This window comes from Furipterus horrens, unplaced genomic scaffold (genome assembly GCF_987537825.1).
Source record: "Furipterus horrens unplaced genomic scaffold, mFurHor1.1.pri manual_scaffold_17, whole genome shotgun sequence".
Classification (NCBI taxonomy): Eukaryota; Metazoa; Chordata; class Mammalia; order Chiroptera; family Furipteridae; genus Furipterus; species Furipterus horrens.
The window spans coordinates 74,293,354-74,310,959 of NW_028327187.1; the positions used below are offsets into that span (position 1 = coordinate 74,293,354).

Consider the following 17,606-nt stretch of genomic DNA (forward strand, 5'->3'; position numbering starts at 1 on the left):
CCTCTCTCCACTTACTGCCCAAGAGTGAGCAGCTGCTCTAGACGGACCAACAGACAGACGCACGGACTGCCTGACACCCAAGCCTGCCAACTAGCCAGCTGGCACCCAGTGCTTCCCCTCCCCAGGTAAGACCCCCACGCCAGCCACTCACTGTCCCCACACCCCACGTTCGCCTTCAGCTGCCCTCAATGTCTCATCCGTGGCTCTGTTGCCCCCTCACCATTCTCAAGAAGTCCCAGACCGTTACTCTGCTGCCCCCATGCCACTCCTCCACATCCCTATTCTTGTCCCTGCTGCCCCCTTACCGCCCTCTCCTGCCCCCAGGTTGCCTGCAGATTCCCAGGGCACGGCTGCAGGCTCTTGGTCCATGCCCCATCGTCGCCATCCTGTGGCACCCTTGGTCCTTGTTCGTTTTCTGCCTCTATTCCCCTCCTTCCAAGAGCCTTCTCCAACCCTTTTTCTCTCCCTTTTGACCTCGCTCAGCTCAGCTCGATGTCTGTTTTCTCTGCCTCCCCCTTGAGGTTGTTCCCCTTGGCTGCTGCCCCAGAGCATCACAAGGTATGGCTGGGTGGTTGGCACTCCAGCTCCACCAATGGCCCTCTCTTTTCCCTGCAAGGACCCAGTGCACACTGCACTCCCACCAGCCTCTCTCTGCACGCTGCTGGGACAGGCAAGCCTACTCACTCAGGGTTTTTCGCCTGGCCCAGGTCAGAGGACCTCTGGGCCTCCGTCCGAGCTCAGGCCAAGGAGCGGTCCCCATTGTCCGGGGCCACTCCTTGGCAGGAGCTCAGAGACTTAGTTCTCCAGGCACACCAAGGCACCCTGCCCAGATATTCCTCGTTTACTCATGGGCTAATATCCTGCTTCTATGTCCTTCTGGGTAAGGTGTGGGTCCATGGAGTCCTGGCCTCCAGGGCCCTGGGTGGGGCTGCCTGGGTGGCTCCGCCCCATCTCTCCAGAACCCCATTGGATTTGGACTCAGGATTGAGGGGTACAGGTGGCAGGCAGAAAGAAACTCAGGCAATTATGCCATGTTACCCTGGGCAGGCCTGGCTTGGGGCCCCATAAGGCTTCTGAGGACGCTGGGTAAATGTTAGGCCACAGGGCCACTTCCAATCTGGGACACCATCATCCCAGGAGGGGTGCCTTTAGGGACGGGTGAACTTTAAGAGCTCCCTGACTAAATGCCCTGACTCCCAAAGGCAGCCCAGGCACTGTTGCATGGGGTATTTTTCAAAAAGAGAGAGAGCCCCAGGTCTCAAGCGAAGTGTAGCTGCAAGGATGCCCCCAGGGCCCTTTGGGTGGGGAAGGGTGGCTCTTGCTTGTCCCATCCCCCCATCCTATCCATTTTACATAGGGGGCAACTGAGGACCTGAGAGGGGTAGGAACCTGCTCACAATTGCACAGCCATTCAGGGGCAGAGCTGAGGTTGGGACCCAGGGCTTCTAACTGACACACTTGGGTTATATTGACCCCATACCGCCCAGAGAATCATCAAATTTTCTTGCGCATTGATGACAATAGCCTGTGGTCAACTCTACTGCAAGATGATCGGAGTGGGAGGTAGCGAGACTACTGACCCCTGTCCTGCAAGCTCCCAAGATGGCTGGCTGGCATATAGAGGGGCCTGTCAAGGGACTCAGGAGAGAAGGAAGAGAGAAGAGAGCTCTCTGGGTGTGCCCCTGAGTGCCCTGGAAGGTTAGGGGATGGGAGTAACCCTCCCTTGCTGCACCATGGGCTGGTTTGGGGTTTGAGCACTGATTGGTGAGGGCTGCTGAGCAGAGCAGAAGGCCCAGGGTCCTCCAAAGCAGAGCGGTAAATGGCATCAGGTGGGGCAGATCTCACTCAGGACAGGGAGATTGATTGTTTTTGAACAGTCTTCAGAAGGGTCACTCCAGTTGCAGATTCATCCAGTCCTTTCTGTCCCCAAGAGGCTCCTGCCTCTGTGCCCTCACCCTCCTCTGGCCTGCCAGCTCACTGCCCCTAGGGCCTGATTGGGACTGAGATAAGCTGGAGATGCTCAGGCCTCCTTCAGTGACAGAAAGGAAGGTTCTTGCGGATCTGTAACCAGGAGTGCAAGTTCATGCAGTGAGAATGTGTGCATGAGACTACATTCATGCAGGCGAGCGCATTCTGGAACATGCTGCTTCCTGTGCCATCTGAACCCTGAGAGCTAGTTCTAGGGCAGAGGCACCTTTGTGTGGCGCTTGCCCATGTCTGGCTACCATGGGCCAGCATGGGGGAGTCTATGAGGGCAGGTCTATGTGGGTGCATTGAGAGGAAGACACAGAGCTGCCGCCAAGCCTCAGGGGCCAGGCAGCAGGAACAGAGGCTGCAAGCCAGGGAGCAGAGAGGGCTCCCATAGCAAGTCATCTGCTGAGTGGATGCCCAGGCACACCTGCGCACTGGTCCATCTTCAAGCCCCAAGACCCAGGTTCCAGAAGGCACTAACCATTCACTGCTTTTGTGCTCTGTCTGCCCTGGAGCAGAGCCCAGGGTCCTCGTTTAGTAGTTGGGGAGCCTGAGGCCCAGCTCTTTGCCAGTGGGCCTAGTGGCAGTTCTGTGTCAGCCCATTTTAGGAACCCAGAAAGTAGGGGTACGACCCTCTGACCATTGTGCAGGGTGACTTCTGAGCACTGGCCCAAATTTCTCCCCTGTCCCACAGGTAGCCAGCCCTGGCCCATTGGAGGAGTGTGAACAGGGAACGGTAGGAGGAAAAGGGGGTATTTGTAAGACAGAGTTTCCTATCTTCAGCAAGATTCTGCAGTTACTAAAACAAGACCACATGGTGACCCTTCCAGTACCAGCATCAAGACCCCAGAGAAGGGAGTTGTAATGAGCCCAAAAGTGAGTCAGCAAGTAGAGCTTTCCAAGGAGGCTTCAGTTCCCTTCCACTGAAACCCTGGCCTCTGAAGCCCCACCTACTGGACCACTGGGCTGCTGGTCCTGCAGGTGGCACGTCCAGGGCCCTTCCCTGCCCTTATTAATCCTGATTGTTAAAGAGGTCTTCCCAGGCTCACCAAGACTTCATCCTGCTCCTCCTGATCAGATACCCCAGAGTAGGGGAGCTTGGTCTCCACCCCAAGCTGCTCCACTCCACACCTATTGGCCTTGCTGATGGGAAGAAACACACCACCCCAAGGCTTGCCTCAAATCAAGGGGCTGGAAGGTGACAGTGGCTCTCCAGAGTACCCTGCTGTGAGCCATGGGGTGGGGGTGAGCCCCTACTTCCTCTGAAGGCAGGCAGGCCTGGGGACTGCCAGCTCTGCCCCCTCCCTTCTGTCCTCTCCTCTTCTACCGACACATTGGGCCACCCACAGAACCCTTTCTGTAAATCCCAACTTAGAGGGACCTAGCAGGAGGTGAGCAGAGGGGGCTGTGCTGGGGGAATGAGAATGATGTCTGCTCAGTCTGCCCTAGGCCTGAGGCCCACTGAGAGTAACAGGACAACCTCATGTTCAGGCCCTTCTCCAGCCTTTCAGACCAACTGTCCACTCTCTAAATGGGAGGTGCTGGGGTGAAGGCCCTTCTTCCACTTGGAGCACACAGCCCAAGGGTCCCAGGGCATCCTTCACCCCATTGGGACTCCAGCCTTCTGGAAGCCACCCCAGCCCCACCCTGTTTAGCCTCTCCCCCCACCCTTCTCTGCTCTGGGTAGGGGTAGCTCCTGGAGTGACTGCAGAAGGCACCTTCTAACCCAGAGCCTACCAGTCTCAGCTCTTTCAGATGCTGCCCAGCTCCCATCTCAGCCTGCAGAGCAACACTGACCTCGCTGACATTCCTGAGCCCAGTGAAGATGAGGGGACTCAGATGACTCACATCTGCCCCCTCCCTGTGGTGACACATCTTTCAGGTTTAGGGGGCGGTGGGCTGGGAGAGATCCCAGACTCTGTGGAACTCTGAACTCATCCCTTCTTCACCCCCACCAACTGCTTCTGGGAGGTCGGTTGGCAAAAGAGGATACAGCAATCAGAGACCCGGTGGGCTGCAGGATTGAGGATTTGGGGAATAGAAGTGGGGCTTGAAAGAGAAGGGCAGAAAGCAGAGAGAGGCTGGCTCTGGCAGCCCTGTTCCTGGAGACAGGAGAAGTCCCAGAAGCAGAGAAGAGTGTGACTATGATACTCTCTGAAGTCTGAGTCCCAGCTCAGCTTCCATTTTGTTTCCCTGGGCCTTAGAGGCTGCCCTGCTACAAAGAAGCCTGAAGCTCAGGAGCCCTGGGAGGACCTGTAGGTGAACAAGTCCTGGAGCCTCTGGGCTGGCTGCCAAGGACTGGGTCCCACCCCAGCCAGAGCCTCTGGAAGAGAGCTGGGACCCTGTGCATGGAAAGGGCTGCAGGAAACCCTGGGCCCAGGAAGGAAAGGAGCTACAGGACCTCCCTGCAGGGTGCCTGGCAACTTTCCTGCCCTGGGAACCAGGCCAAGCTCCCTTGCCTTGGCCTGGCTTAATGAGGAAATGAGGCAGTCAGGGCCCCAAGCTCTGGTAGCCAGGCTGAGAACATAGCCCTGGGGGGTCTGGTGCCTGTTGGGACCTAAAATGCTCCAGAGAACTTCCCTGGCTTCCCTGGATGATGGCCTTTCCAGGCAACTTTCTTGCAGATGGAGGCAGAGCTGGCCTGGTGGGTATACTTGGTCCAAAACAGTCTGCCACCAGACCCATCAGTGAAGGGGGTAGGCGCATTGGTCAGTGGGGAGTTGTTAGTGGTGGCAACCAGAGAGAGGTGCTGTTTCCAAAGGATTTATGAAACAATCAAGGGGACGCAAGACCCACACAGAGCAGGGCTGTGCTTTCCAACAGTCTCACTTCCCAGCTGGGGTGAGGGAGCTGCCAAGGCGTCTTCTCCAGGGATCCCAGAGGCTGGTCCAGCCCCTAGATAGCCCAGAGAGCATGGGATCTCTTGGCTTTCGGGCTTGCAGCAAAGTCTGCGCTCGATGGCAGGGGGTGGAGCCAGACACATGGGCAGTAGACAGACAGACAGATGGCAGAGTCCCAGCTCTACCATTTCCTCAATGTGTGGCCTTGTGCAAGAATTTTGGGCAACTCCTTGTGCTTCCTCTTATGGTCATAGGGAAATCATTTGAGTTCCTTATCTTGCCCTGGAAGGTAATAACATCCTCCCTCTTCCTCAAAGATTGTAGAATGTGGTGAGGAGCTCAGGATTTCTTCAGTGAGTGGGAGAAAGAAGGAGGGCACACAGGTTACATACACAAGGACCAGGAAACTCAAGGCCCTCAGCTGATCCAGATCATCTGCTGCCCAGCCCCTAGCATGGCAGAAGGCCAGCAGTTCAACCCTCTTGCTTTCCAGAGGTTTCCTGGCAGGGTGGGGGCAGGTGTAGATGGCTCTCCTGAATGTTGTATGGAGGGAAGTCTGGCTTGGCTAGCACCAGCTGCCTCACCACCTTCCTCACCACCTTCCTGGTGCCAGCCCTTGGCAGCCAATAGGCAGGCTGTCTACAGCCTCCAATACCCATGTTTAGGTTGAGTCCCTCCCTGAAGACCCAGCTCTGCCTAGTCACTCCAAAGCTAGGGCCACAATAGGGAGGAGCTACTCTGGCAAGCCACACTAGAGCAACTACTGCCCTTATAGCCTGGAGGGCATGCTGAGGTGATGGCGGTGGGTCCAGGGTGGCCTGGGTGCAGACACAGACAGGGTGGGGCTCAAGGTCCAACCTCTCCCTTCACGCAGTCACACGCACACACACGTGGGCTTCAGCAAACCCATGGGTGGCACATGTCCCCTCTCTCTGGTTGACATCCAAGTGCAGACTAGAGCTGCCAGGGGGCCGGTGGGCTCAGGCCTGGGAAAGCAGTATGGAGCAGCTGAGTACAGTCAGTTTGGGCAGCATCCCTGCCTCTGGCCTGCTGGTTAAAGCTGGGCCTGGAGGGTTTGGTGAACAGGGCTGGGGGCGGGGGCAGGGAAGGGCACCCTGAATCACTTGTCTCTGACCTGACAGCGCTGAGTGGAAGGTGGCACGTGTGTCAGAATTCACGTCGAGTGGCTCAGTGAGGCCAGACACCTTGGGCTGAGGCCCAGGGATAGTGCCTGGAGTCTACGAATTGGCAATTGTGAGCCACACATCTGCCAGCAAGCTCCCAGGGCATGCCAGACCTCAAGTCCTGCTTCTGCCACCCTTGGCCTGACCTGAATGCCTGGCAGGGTCCCTCCATGTTCTCAGAGGCTTCCAATATGTCTTGTTTAGCTGCAACATGGAGCAATCCTTCTTAGAGGACTGCTCTGACTTTCGGAGAGCCAGACAAGGAGGGCCCTATTGGGTCAGAGGCACAGGCTCCAGAAGTCCAGCCTCTTCTATCGTTCACACCTGTGGTCACCGGGCCTGAGGCTTTGTGGCCATTACAACTTCTTTCCTTTGCTCTGTGGAGGTGGGGTCCAGTGAACTCAGATCACACTTTGATGGGGCTTGAAGCCCTCCCTGAAGTCCTTGGGGACGTGCCTGGAGAGGCCGATAAAGGGAAACTGAGGCCCAAAGGCCTGGATAATGTGGGGAGGTGGCGTTGAGGAGACTTGCTGTGGATCTCACAGTATCTGTCCATGAGGGGCTCCCACTTCCTGGGCTGTGGCCTTCCTGCCTCCTACGTGTGTGTTCCTGAAGATGGGGGCCAGTGTGAGGTAGTGGGGAGAAGGTAAGGCCGTGCTTAAAGTAGGGCAGCTAGGCCTGTCTACAGTCCTACAGTCCCCCACCCTGATCATCACCAGCCTCAAACTCCTCCCCCAAGCTCTCTGCACTGCCCAGGCTGAGCCAGCCAGCCACCCAGAGACCCCATCACCCCCACGCTGTGCTGAGAGGCAAAGTTGATGTCTGAAAGCTCAGGGCCTGGAGTTGGACCCCAAGTTTCAGGCTGGGTGTCATGGGGGAAAATCAATTCCTCTTTCTAGGCCTCAGTTTTCTCTTCCATATAATGGAGATAGTAATTGTGCTAGGTGTAGGGAGGCCTTTCTCCTGGACATCCCCTTGAGGCCCCTTCCTGGCTCCTTCTGGATCTTCGAGGGTCTCTTGCCGCCTCTTGCTGGCTCCATGTCCAGCCAGCCCTCTCCCCTCCGCATAGTTCTGGCTGAGTCTTATACCAGTTCCTTGAGGGGAAATGAGGGCTGAGCCAGGAAGCCCGCCCAGCCCCTACCCCGCCAGCCTGCCCACTGTCTGGGCCCAGCCAGGAACCAGGGAGAAGCAGCCAAACCTTGTCCTCTGCCTCTGTCACGAGGCCCTGGTGTAGGGCCTCCAAACCCTCAGCCTCCCTTCCCATCAGAGTGAGTCTTTGCTGGAACCATCAGACATGATTGCTTTGAGTTGGCTCAACTCCTTTAGAGGCCCCATCCCGTCAGGGCAAGTCCTGTGAGACCACTTGGTTGGCCATCCCAGTGCTTGGCCATCCTCTGCCCTGGTGGAGGAGCCAGACACTAGGGAAGATGTTCTCTGTGGAGATCCCCAGCCCTCTCCAGCTCTAGCAGTCTGTGCAGGGCTTGTCTGCACACACCTCTCCCCAAAGTCTCTCTTGGGCCTGACCAGATTGTATCCCACCCCAACCTGTCCAGGTGGACTGCAAATCCCAGAGAATTCCAAGGTTCCTGCTGGGCGTTCCAGCCTTGACTCATCCCTTCTGTGAGGTAGCAACTTTGTCAGGGGTGCCAGACAAAGAGGGAGCAGTCTCCTCCCTCTCTCCTATTCCATCTTGCTCTCCTGCCTTCATCCTCCCCTTCCTGTTCTCTCCCACTGCTCCTCCTCCTCCCAGCCCTGGGCATCCAGTGGCATCTTGGCAAGGGCCCTGAGCAGTAGCTACAGGCACAGGAAGCCTAGACCTATGCTGCTCTGTCCTCAGAGTTGCAAACTTGGGGGAAGAAGGAGGGACCCACTATCCAGGTAAGCAAACCCCAGGCCTCCTCCCTGCCCTGTGCTAAAGCTTTCTAGGGGGCCCCTGAGTCCTGCATTGCCAGCCTGGTACTGGTGGAACCTGTGCTGTGATCGAGAAAGCCAGGGAGGCTGAATGCTGCCCCAGTTTAGGCAACCCTCACTTCTCTGTGTGATCTGGGGTGGGCAGGCAGCTTCTCTGAGCCTGTCACTGGGGGGCATGCACTCAAGAGGGCTGTTGGCACCTTCTGGGAGTGCTCTGAGGCTGGCTCTGCAGCTTAGTCAACCAAACCATGTCCTGGGCTCCTCCTGCCATCCCTTCCAGCAGCTCTGTCCTTGGGGGTAGTGGGAGCCAGAGCAGGCCATGTGACCTTTTGTGGATGGACAGGAATGCGGGAGAAGACAGCAAGATAAGGATGGATGAGAATCTGAGGGGCAGAGCCGTGTGCCTCAGGCCCCACCTGGTAGCCAGCCCAGCAGTGCATCAACTGGCCCTGCCCAAGAAACCAGCAGGCAAGGCCATGCTGCTCTGAAGGTGCTGGCCTAGAGGGAGCAGAGCCCTCCACCCCTGGAGTCTCCCTTCCACCTCTGCAGTCAGGTTCAGGGGGCTCACCCAGCCCTACTGATATCCCAAACAGCCTCACCCCTGGTCAAGATGGGACCCAAGTGAGGGCTTCCCTGCGGTGGGACCAATTTGGGTTTGCAGGAGGCCCTGGCAATCAGGTGGGCTCCCTGCCCAGAGAAGGACCCATGGCAGCCTCCTGCCTCCTGCCCCCTGCCCCGAACCTGTGAGGCAAGCAGTGTAAGCACTCTAATTCCTATTTAACAGATAGGAAAAGTGAGGCTGGGACTTTCCCTGGAAATCCTTGTAGGTTGGGGATGATGGGAGAGGCACAGGCTCTGCTTCTTTTCTGTACAGAACCTTTGGGCAGAGGAGCCTCTGGCTGGGGAGTGGCTTCTGCTAAAGGAGGAAGGGGGCAGGCAGATGTGGGTGCCAGGGGCAAGCTCAGGCAAGGAAGCTTTCCTCACCCCCACCTTGCTGCCCAGCCCGGGGGGCCTCCAGACAAGCCTGACCCTGCCCACCACTTCCACTTTGGTGGCAGTCTGCACCCCTGGCAAGGGGGGGACGCTCTATAGGGGGCTGGGCCCTGGGCAGAAGGAAGGGTGGGAGCCCCAGAGCCCAGGCAGGGGAAGACTTGTGGATCGGGGAGAAAGCCAAGGCCCCAGGGAGCAGTGGGGAAGTGAATGGGGGGCTGTGCCCTCTCCACCTCTGATTTTTCTCATGGCTTTGGAGGAAGTCCCTCTCTTTCTCCACTTTGCCTCCAGAACTACCCTGGATCTTGGTCCAGCATGCCCAGCCTGGTACCGTGGCCTCTTGACTTACTTAGAAAAATGTGGGTGTGCTGCAAGGTTGCGGGGGGCGGGGAGGCAGGAAAGAAAGCAACTCATAATCCCCTAACTCAACCCTGACTGTGCCCACATTGCCTTGAACATGTGGGATTGGCCCAGGCCACAATGGTATCTTCAAAGCATGTGAGGGCCACGTAATTGGGTTTCTTTCTCTGCCTCCACTCGCTTCACTGACCCCCCCCCCCCCGGCAGTTGCCAGCTGACTCAGTGGTGTATGTGTGAGAGAGAGAGGGGAGGGGGTGCTGCAGAATCCCTAATGGGAAGACACTGCATTTCCCACAGAAGCCGAGCCCTGCCTGGGAGCAGAGGGGAGCAGAAAGAGGTGTCCCCATCCTACCAGGTGCCCCCTCTCTCTGCTGCTCTAGCCCCAGTGATAGAGGACATGGTGCCAACAAAGGCAGAACCCCAGTTCCTGGTATTGGAAAGGTGTCTGGGAAAGGGCTGAGAGGATGGTGTGTGTACTGGCTAAGCCCTTCTGACGGCCCCTCCTTGCCCTGGCCTCCTAGGCATGCCCACCATGTGGCCCCTCTGGCTTCTCACATCCCTGCTGGCCCTGAGTCAGGCCCTGCCCTTTGAGCAGAAGGGCTTCTGGGACTTCACCCTGGATGATGGGCTGCCCATGCTGAATGATGAGGAAGCTTCGGGTGCCGACACGACCTCAGGAGTCCCGGATCTGGACTCCCTCACACCCACCTTCAGCGCCATGTGTCCTTTCGGCTGCCACTGCCACCTCCGGGTTGTTCAGTGCTCTGACCTGGGTCAGTCCTGGGGCTGTGGTGGGAGGGGTGTGTGGAGGCACAGGCGCAGCCTAAGTGCCCCTATCTAGGGGACACATGTCTGTCCTGTGGTGTGGGCATGGAAGGTTGGGAGCAGAGATGGGTGATCCTGAACAGGCTTGGGGATCCTGATTTCAGTAAGGGAGGGTGTTCAGTTGTCTGACTGCAAGCAAATGGGGAGTGTGAAGAGCCTCTGTCTGCCAGCTCTGGAGCTACTGCCTGGCTGTGGCGGAGTCCCTGTGTGCATGTCTCTGCGCATGTCCCCATGATCTGAGCCTCTCTGGCGCTGTGGCTTGGGCTCACATTGGTGAGGGTGGTGCCCCCAGGTCTGAAGGCTGTGCCCAAGGAGATTTCACCTGACACCACATTGCTGGACCTGCAAAACAATGACATCACTGAGCTCCGCAAGGATGACTTCAAAGGCCTCCAGCGCCTCTATGTAAGCCTGCCCTGGCCCTTGCAAGGAGTCGAGATGACATAGGAGGTCTGCAGCTGGGGAGTTGGGGCCAGATGGGTGTGTGCAGGTACTTGTGGAGTGTGAGAGGGGACCAGGGACCCATGGAGTCCTGAGAGAAGTCTGGAGGTGGGCATGGAAGGTGTGCCGAAGGTTAGGGTCACGTGTGTCAGTGTCAACAACTGTAAGTGTAGGACAGGATCACTCAGCTTAATACCCTTTTCAGCTAGAAAGTTTTTAAATTTATTGGTTCTTCCCAAGAACATATTTCATTGTAGCCAGGGTGCAAGTGGGGAAACTGAGGCTCAGAGAAACGCTGGGCTGCGCTAGGCAGTAGTGGCATTGCCAGGCCTGAGTGCCAGCTCCCAGCTCTGCACTCTGTCCATGAGCAGATGGAGCTCTTTGAGGCCCAGCTGTGAAGTCCCAATAATCTCCAGCTCAGGTGGCAGAGGAACAGAGAGAGGAGAGGGCAGGGTGGGCTGGGGTGCTGGTGCCTTCACTTCCAACGCCCATCCCACCTCAGGCTCTCGTCCTGGTGAACAACAAGATCTCTAAGATACATGAGAAGGCCTTCAGCTCCCTGCAGAAGCTGCAGAAGCTCTACATCTCCAAGAACCACCTGGTGGAGATCCCTCCCAACCTGCCTCGCTCCCTGGTGGAGCTCCGCATCCATGACAACCGCATCCGAAAGGTGCCCAAGGGTGTGTTCAGTGGGCTGCGAAACATGAACTGCATTGGTGAGTGTGGCCCTGGCTGGGGACAGTCCTCACCCCAGTGGCTGGCAGGAAGGGTTAGGGACAGGGACCTCTTCTAGCCAGAATGGGTTTTACAGAACGTTCTGGAGCCTTGTCTAGGGGCATGCCCTAGAACTGCCAAAGCAAGGTGAGGAGAAACCAAGGGGACCATAGAGAGAGGGAAGGGAAAGGGCCAATGCCACCAGACAGCCTGGCCAGGACCTGCCACAGGCTTTCCCTTTCCTCCTGCTCCCCCTGCCCCCTGAGGCTGATGCCAGGGCCAGTGCCCTTGGGCGCTAGTTGTCTTAAACAGCTAGGAGGTTGCAATTTAATCTGTAAATTAATAGTTGCTTTCTGGGGTAGAAAGGAAAGCAGGCAATTAGTAGTCTGTCAGACCAGCCCAAGCAGGAAGCCAACAGTCCCCAGGGTGTTTGGGCAGCACCTTGGCTCTGCTTGAGGGGCTGAAGGGGCTTCTCTCCTAGAGATGGGTGGGAATCCCCTGGAAAACAGTGGCTTTGAACCTGGAGCCTTTGATGGCCTGAAGCTCAACTATCTGCGCATCTCCGAAGCCAAACTCACTGGCATCCCCAAAGGTAGGAAGACCACCCTTTCTTCCCATGGTGGGCAGAGCTGGAGGTCTAGAGCCTTCTAGAGCCACCTGGTCTCCTCAAGGAGGGCTCCTATATTCATCTCAAAGCACCCTTTCTACCCCTACCCCCTGGCAGACCTCCCTGAGACCCTGAATGAACTCCATCTGGACCACAACAAAATTCAGGTTATCGAGTTGGAGGATCTGCTCCGCTACTCCAAACTGTACAGGTGGGCTGGGGTCCGAGGGGTTGACCCACCCCACAGTCCTTTTCTCCTTTGGCCTCTCAGTACATCTCATCCATCCCTTTGCAGATTGGGCCTGGGCCACAACCAGATCCGTATGATCGAGAATGGAAGCCTGAGTTTTCTGCCTACCCTGAGGGAACTGCATTTGGACAATAACAAGCTGTCCAAGGTTCCTACTGGCCTTCCGGATCTCAAGCTACTCCAGGTGAGAGCTAGGGGTGGGGGCACCCCCTGGTACTAAGTTATCTAAGACTGGGAGAGGGGAGCAGCCCATGCCCCCAGGGCAGTTCCTTGGCCCCAGCCCCTCCTGGTGTGGGTCCCAGGTAGAGAGTTAAACAGCAACTCGTTGTTCAAGTGGCAGCTACATGGTCTGGCCAATTATTCCACCTCTCCCTCCTCATCTGGAAAGGAGCAGTCACGAGGACCCCTCCCTCAGGGACAATGGTCTGTACTGAGGAACAGCAAGAGGAGTATAGGAGAGCAAGGAGGGTAGGGGCAAAGGTTGAGAGTGGTTGTGAGGGATGAGTAGAAGGTGGCCTGGTAGATACTGGAACTGAAGGTCTCCCAAGAGGGCAGGGCCTCAGAGAAGGTCAGGGAACACTGAGGGCATGGGGATGTACACGTAAGTGCCAAGACAGGGACAGCCCAGGGCAAGAAGATGGGCAAGGGACTGCAGAGCCTTGCCTGGGGTTCTCTCAAGGACCCCTTCCTTGGCTTGGTTTCCAGTCACACTGGTGAACTTGGTCTTGCCCAGCCCTGCTCTGGTTCCCAGTCTTTTCCTCAGCCCCATTCACAAATGCCGGGAGACCCGCCATTCCCCCAGGTTATCCAGCCAAAGCCAAGTCCAACGGAGCCCTGTGTGCTGGGCAGCCCCACTGCAGCAGCAGCGCCAGTAATGCCGGGCTGAGAGCGCCCTCTAGCGGTCTCTTCCTCTCCACCTCTAGAGGACGCTGTTGCAGATGATTGTCTCCCCCATCATTGGGCTCCTTGCCCACCCACCCTCCAGTCCGCTCTACCCTTCCCTTGACAGAGGGCAAGCGCCCTGGAGGACTAGGAAGAAAAGGAAATTAACCTGAAAGTTCTTTCTCCTCTCCTGCCCCCGGACTCTTGGAGTGAGAGGCTGAGATGGGCAGGCCAGGTGGACCAGGGGCCCTCTGTGAGCCCAAGGTGCCATGTTTCCTGCATGGACACCCCACCCCACCCCGCGACCCTCATGTGCCCCTCACTTCCTACCCACCATACACCCACCTAAGCCCTGGTCACACACCTGCCTAATCACTGTACTCAAGTCTTGAATTACTCCTCCCAGTGGAAGAACCACATCTGGGCCCTCAAAGGGCTGCTCAGGTGCAATGCAATGAAGTGGTGTCCTGGTGGCTGCCAGGCCAGACTTGGGAAAGGTGGTTGAGCTGCCTGGGCCATTGGCACTGAACCTAGGCCATGCCCCTCTGTCCCAGGTGGTATACCTGCACACCAACAACATCACCAAGGTGGGCGTCAACGACTTCTGCCCCATAGGCTTTGGGGTCAAGCGGGCCTACTACAACGGCATCAGCCTCTTCAACAACCCTGTGCCCTACTGGGAGGTGCAGCCAGCCACCTTCCGCTGTGTGACTGATCGCCTGGCCATCCAATTTGGCAACTACAAAAAGTAGAGGCAGTAGCAGCCTTGTGGTGGCCTGGGCCAGGTCTCTGGGGAGCACAGGAAATGTCCTGAAAGGGGAGGCAGAGCAAGGGAGCGAAGCCAGTGCCCAGATGTACCCAACCCAGCCCCACCCCTGATCTCCAACCCCTACTTGCTGCCCCCTGACACCTTTGCCCTGGCTCCTAAGCATGCAGGTGAGGCACAAGGCCCAGACCTCATCACATGTCCCCTTGGCTTCAGAGCTGCCCCTCCCCCTCATCATAGCCACTCAGAGGTGCCCCCACCAAATTTTCTTCCATTTCACCCTGAAACCAAATTGCCCCCTGGGTCTGGGGACAGGAGGAGATGAGCAAGGATGGAGACAGCAGACCCTATCAAACCCACCATATCTGCCTGGTGCACATTCCTCCACCACATGAACTTTCAGCTTCCCTCCCTCATTGACCTGGTCTGCTACCCTTGGTCTCAAATTGTCCCCCACTTTTATGAAAGTTCATGGTCTGTCCATCCAAGCCTCCTTGCTCTACTGGCTCCTAGACCAGTCCTCTCCCTCTTTCTCTGTCTCTCTTTTTTGTCCTCACTCTTCTATCTTAACATCCTTGGGCTGGATCTGCTCTCTGTCATGAGAGACCTCTGCTCAGCTCCTGCCCAGGCAAGCCAGTAGGTGGGGTGGGGAGCAGTTGACCCCCACACGTGTCTGCCCTGCCCAGGCCTCTTCCCCCAAGCCTGGGTGGTCCTGGAGGAAGCAGGTGGAGGTGCTGCACCCTGCACACTCTCTAGTCAAGATCCTGGAAGTCAGGCCCCTGGGAGGGGCCCAGCATCCCACTGGAGTCCCAAACACACTTTTCATTGTCCCCCTTTCCCCATGGCTAGGTCTTCCCCTGCCTCACTTTCAGCCCTTGGTGTGGGGTTTCGAGCAATCACGCCCAGCTTGAGGAGGGGCTGCTTCTGAGGTCACTGTTGTCTTTCAATTAAAGAAACACTGTGCAATATGGCTCTGTGTGTCACCATTCTCGGGGTGGCACTGGGGACTGAGCAGAAAAGCATGCCATGAGGGGCCACTTCTGGCCAGCTCCCAGGCTCTGCCTCTCTATGCCCTCTTCAAGCCTGGGGCTTCTTCTTCTTTGCTGCTTTCCCGGCCATCAGGCGAAGATCTTGAGCACCCCCAGATATGGGGCTGTTCAAGGAGGCTCAGGTAACCAGGTGAGAGGCCCCTGCCTGGCCCTTCCCCCTCCTTTCCAGGCACCTCTGTTGCCCTGGCTGTCCTTAGACTAGGCTTCTGAAGCAGGCCCACCAAGGTAGCATCTGTCCTCCCAGAGTGGAGCATTTGCTGAGCACCAGGCTAGATCCACCTCCAAGGGGAGCCAGGAAATCCTAGGGGACCCCCTGACTGCCCTCTTGATGGATTCCTGTGTCAGCACCAGGGGGTGCACTCCCAGGCAGGGAAGCATGTGCTATGTGCTGTGTGCCCATCTGTGCTGGCCTGGCCTGGCCTGGGTTCCCAGCACAACCTCCACCCTGCAGGATGCACTCGGTGCCAACAGAGCCAAACCCAGGTTTCAGTGTGCTAGTGCCAGCTCCCAAGAGGATCCAGAGCATAGCCTGCAAATCCTGCACACTGGTCTGCCCTAGAAAGGGAAGTATAGGGGGATAGTCCCCAGAGCAATGCCCCCTCAGATGGTATGCCTAGAGGGCTGAGGTGGCCCTGAGGTAGAATCTGGCTGCTCTTCCTTGGTCGCACATGAGAGGTTTCTGCCCCCAGTGGTGGGAGCTGAGTCTTCCTTAGACAGCCACAGCCCACTCAAGAAAATAGAGCAGGCAGGGCCCAATGGGGGTGGCAGCCCAGGAGAGATGGAGCCTGGAGGCATAACACACTGCCTCCGAGCACACAACCACCTGGCCTGACACCAGGGTGCGCAGTGTTCCCACATTTCTCCTTTCGGGGGGTGGGAGGCACCCCTCACTGTGAATGTCACCTGTCGGCATCATAGCACTATTCTGGGCCGTGTGCTCCACGGCCCGGCAGTCTCCGCTGAGCTGGGCAGGCTCAGGGCAAGGGCACTGGCCAGGAACCAGGAGTCAGGGCCTCAGTCAAGTACCCTCACTGGCCAGGAGGAGGGGCAGTCTGCACCCAGGTCTGGTAGAACCGGGAACGTGGAACTCTCAAGCTGTTTCTCTCTGGGAGGGTGTGGGGCGCCTGACCACATTATGCAGGACCCTCTTGCCGTGGGTCTCAGCATTTTCTCCCTATATCCCTCCCAGGCTTCCTGCCATTTCTTTCCTCTCTGCCTCCCTCTCACTAGGGACACAGGTACCATGACAAGCTAGGGGGACAAGAGTAATAACACTGTGGCTGGACCTCAAGGAAGATATCCTGTAGGCCTGGTGGGTCACCCCTCACAGTGGGGGACAGTGCCCTGAAAGCAGGACCCATACTTTGCCCAGACCAGAGGCTGAAAAGCACCCAGGGGAATGCTTGGGCCCTGAGGCAGAAGCCCAGGGAAGTGAACAGGGAGGGAAGGGTTCCATACCCAGAGCAGTTGGTCAAAGACGAATTACTTAGCCTCACTCTGCCATCAAGTGTGTTGCAACCTATTAGATGATGAGTAATAATAATAATAAGGGGAATATGAATATGAATACAAAAGTTGAGACTGATTTGGCTTAAAAACAAAAAACAAAAACACCACAGCAACATTGTTACCCATGCCAGCCAACAGCTCCCATGTAGTTTCATGTACACTTCATGACCTACAAGACATCCTCTAGTGGAGCTCAGGGCCCAGCTGCGGTCACAGGAACCTCCAGGGTGGTGAAGCTGCAGAGGGCTGGGATGAGCACACTGAGCTGTAGGTGGATGGGTGGGCTTAGGGAGGCCCGGTTAGAAAGTGCAGGACATGTGGAGGAGGGGCCAGGTTCCAGCCCATCTAGGGTTGAGTAGGAGTCCCTGGACTTAGTGATAGATTCTTCATAGGTGAGAGGAAGGAGTGAGCAGGGTGGGAGTGTGGTGCCCTCATGGTCTGAGGACCCTAGAGGAGTGCCACTTGAGGGCTTGGGAGCACCCTAGAAGTTGTGGGCATGCAGGTGCAGCTCAGGGGAGGGGTCTGAGCCAGAGGGCAAGCTGGGGCCGGCACACATGTGCGTGCACATGCACACGCACACTCAGGGCAATGAGAGTCACGGGAACAGCTCCCTTGGGGAGGGCAATCCCATGAAAGGAGAGGCCGCCAAGGAGCCAACTCTGAATGACACGAGGCTTGGGTGCAGGACATTTCCGAGTACTTATTACTGGTCAGGTGCCTTCTGGATGTGGTAGGGCCCAGCTGGAGACTAAGCCGAATTCACAGCTTAGGTTTAGACGAGTCAGGGCTTGTTGGAGGGGCAGCCAGCCAGGTGTCCACAGTCCATGGCCAGAGATGGGGGCAGGGGACCTCAGAGGGACAACCCCTCCTTGAAAAGCCTGAAGGGCCAGTGAAGGGGCTGCTCTGAACTCTTGGGGGAAAAGCATTCATCCACCACTAGTCCCCCTGTGCTGTCTAGGCCCTGCCTGTGTGGGCTCCGGGCTCTAGTCCTGGGCTCCACTGTGGACACATGGGGCAAGGCACCCTCACCAGAGGTGGCACAGAGTCACTAAGGGGCCCCAACACTAGATGCACAGCTGCCAAGGCAGGGTGGGAATGCCTGGCAGCTGGAGCCAGTCTAGCAAGAGGGAGTTGTGCTCAAAGGACCACCTCCTGGTGGCCATCTCTGAGCTGTTGGGAGAGACAACCCTGGCTTTCCAAAACCTCTGGGGTGGAATCTGCTGAGGCCCAGCATGGGGAAGGCCTGAAGGGAGGTGTAGCTTGGGCCGAGGCTGGGTCCAGGCTAGTAGGAGTTTCTTGGGGTGGCT

At 57.3% G+C, this 17,606-nt stretch overlaps 1 protein-coding gene across 2 annotated transcripts; it reads left to right on the forward strand.

The window, feature by feature from the left end:
• Positions 1-14,711, forward strand: BGN (biglycan). Of its 2 annotated transcripts, none has more exons than XM_090264818.1 (8): positions 1-125; positions 9,778-10,029; positions 10,374-10,486; positions 11,025-11,238; positions 11,718-11,828; positions 11,961-12,054; positions 12,139-12,277; positions 13,530-14,711. In XM_090264818.1, exons 2-8 carry the CDS (start codon positions 9,780-9,782, stop codon positions 13,725-13,727), a joined length of 1,119 nt encoding a protein of 372 aa, XP_090120944.1. In that variant the 5' UTR covers positions 1-125; positions 9,778-9,779; the 3' UTR covers positions 13,728-14,711. The 2 variants fall into 2 exon arrangements, with proteins under 2 accessions (XP_090120944.1, XP_090120945.1); XM_090264819.1 differs by lacking the exon at positions 1-125 and adding an exon at positions 7,828-7,873.
• Positions 14,712-17,606: the final 2,895 nt, after the last annotated feature.

What these genes read in the sequence shown, in the direction of transcription:
- BGN (XM_090264818.1), top strand. Translation starts at nt 9,780, where the DNA reads ATGCCCACCATGTGGCCCCTCTGGCTTCTCACATCCCTGCTGGCCCTG. An exon ending in CGCTACTCCAAACTGTACAG is followed by an intron (nt 12,055 to 12,138) that starts GTGGGCTGGGGT and finishes ATCCCTTTGCAG; the next exon opens with ATTGGGCCTGGGCCACAACC. An exon ending in CGGATCTCAAGCTACTCCAG is followed by an intron (nt 12,278 to 13,529) that starts GTGAGAGCTAGG and finishes CCTCTGTCCCAG; the next exon opens with GTGGTATACCTGCACACCAA.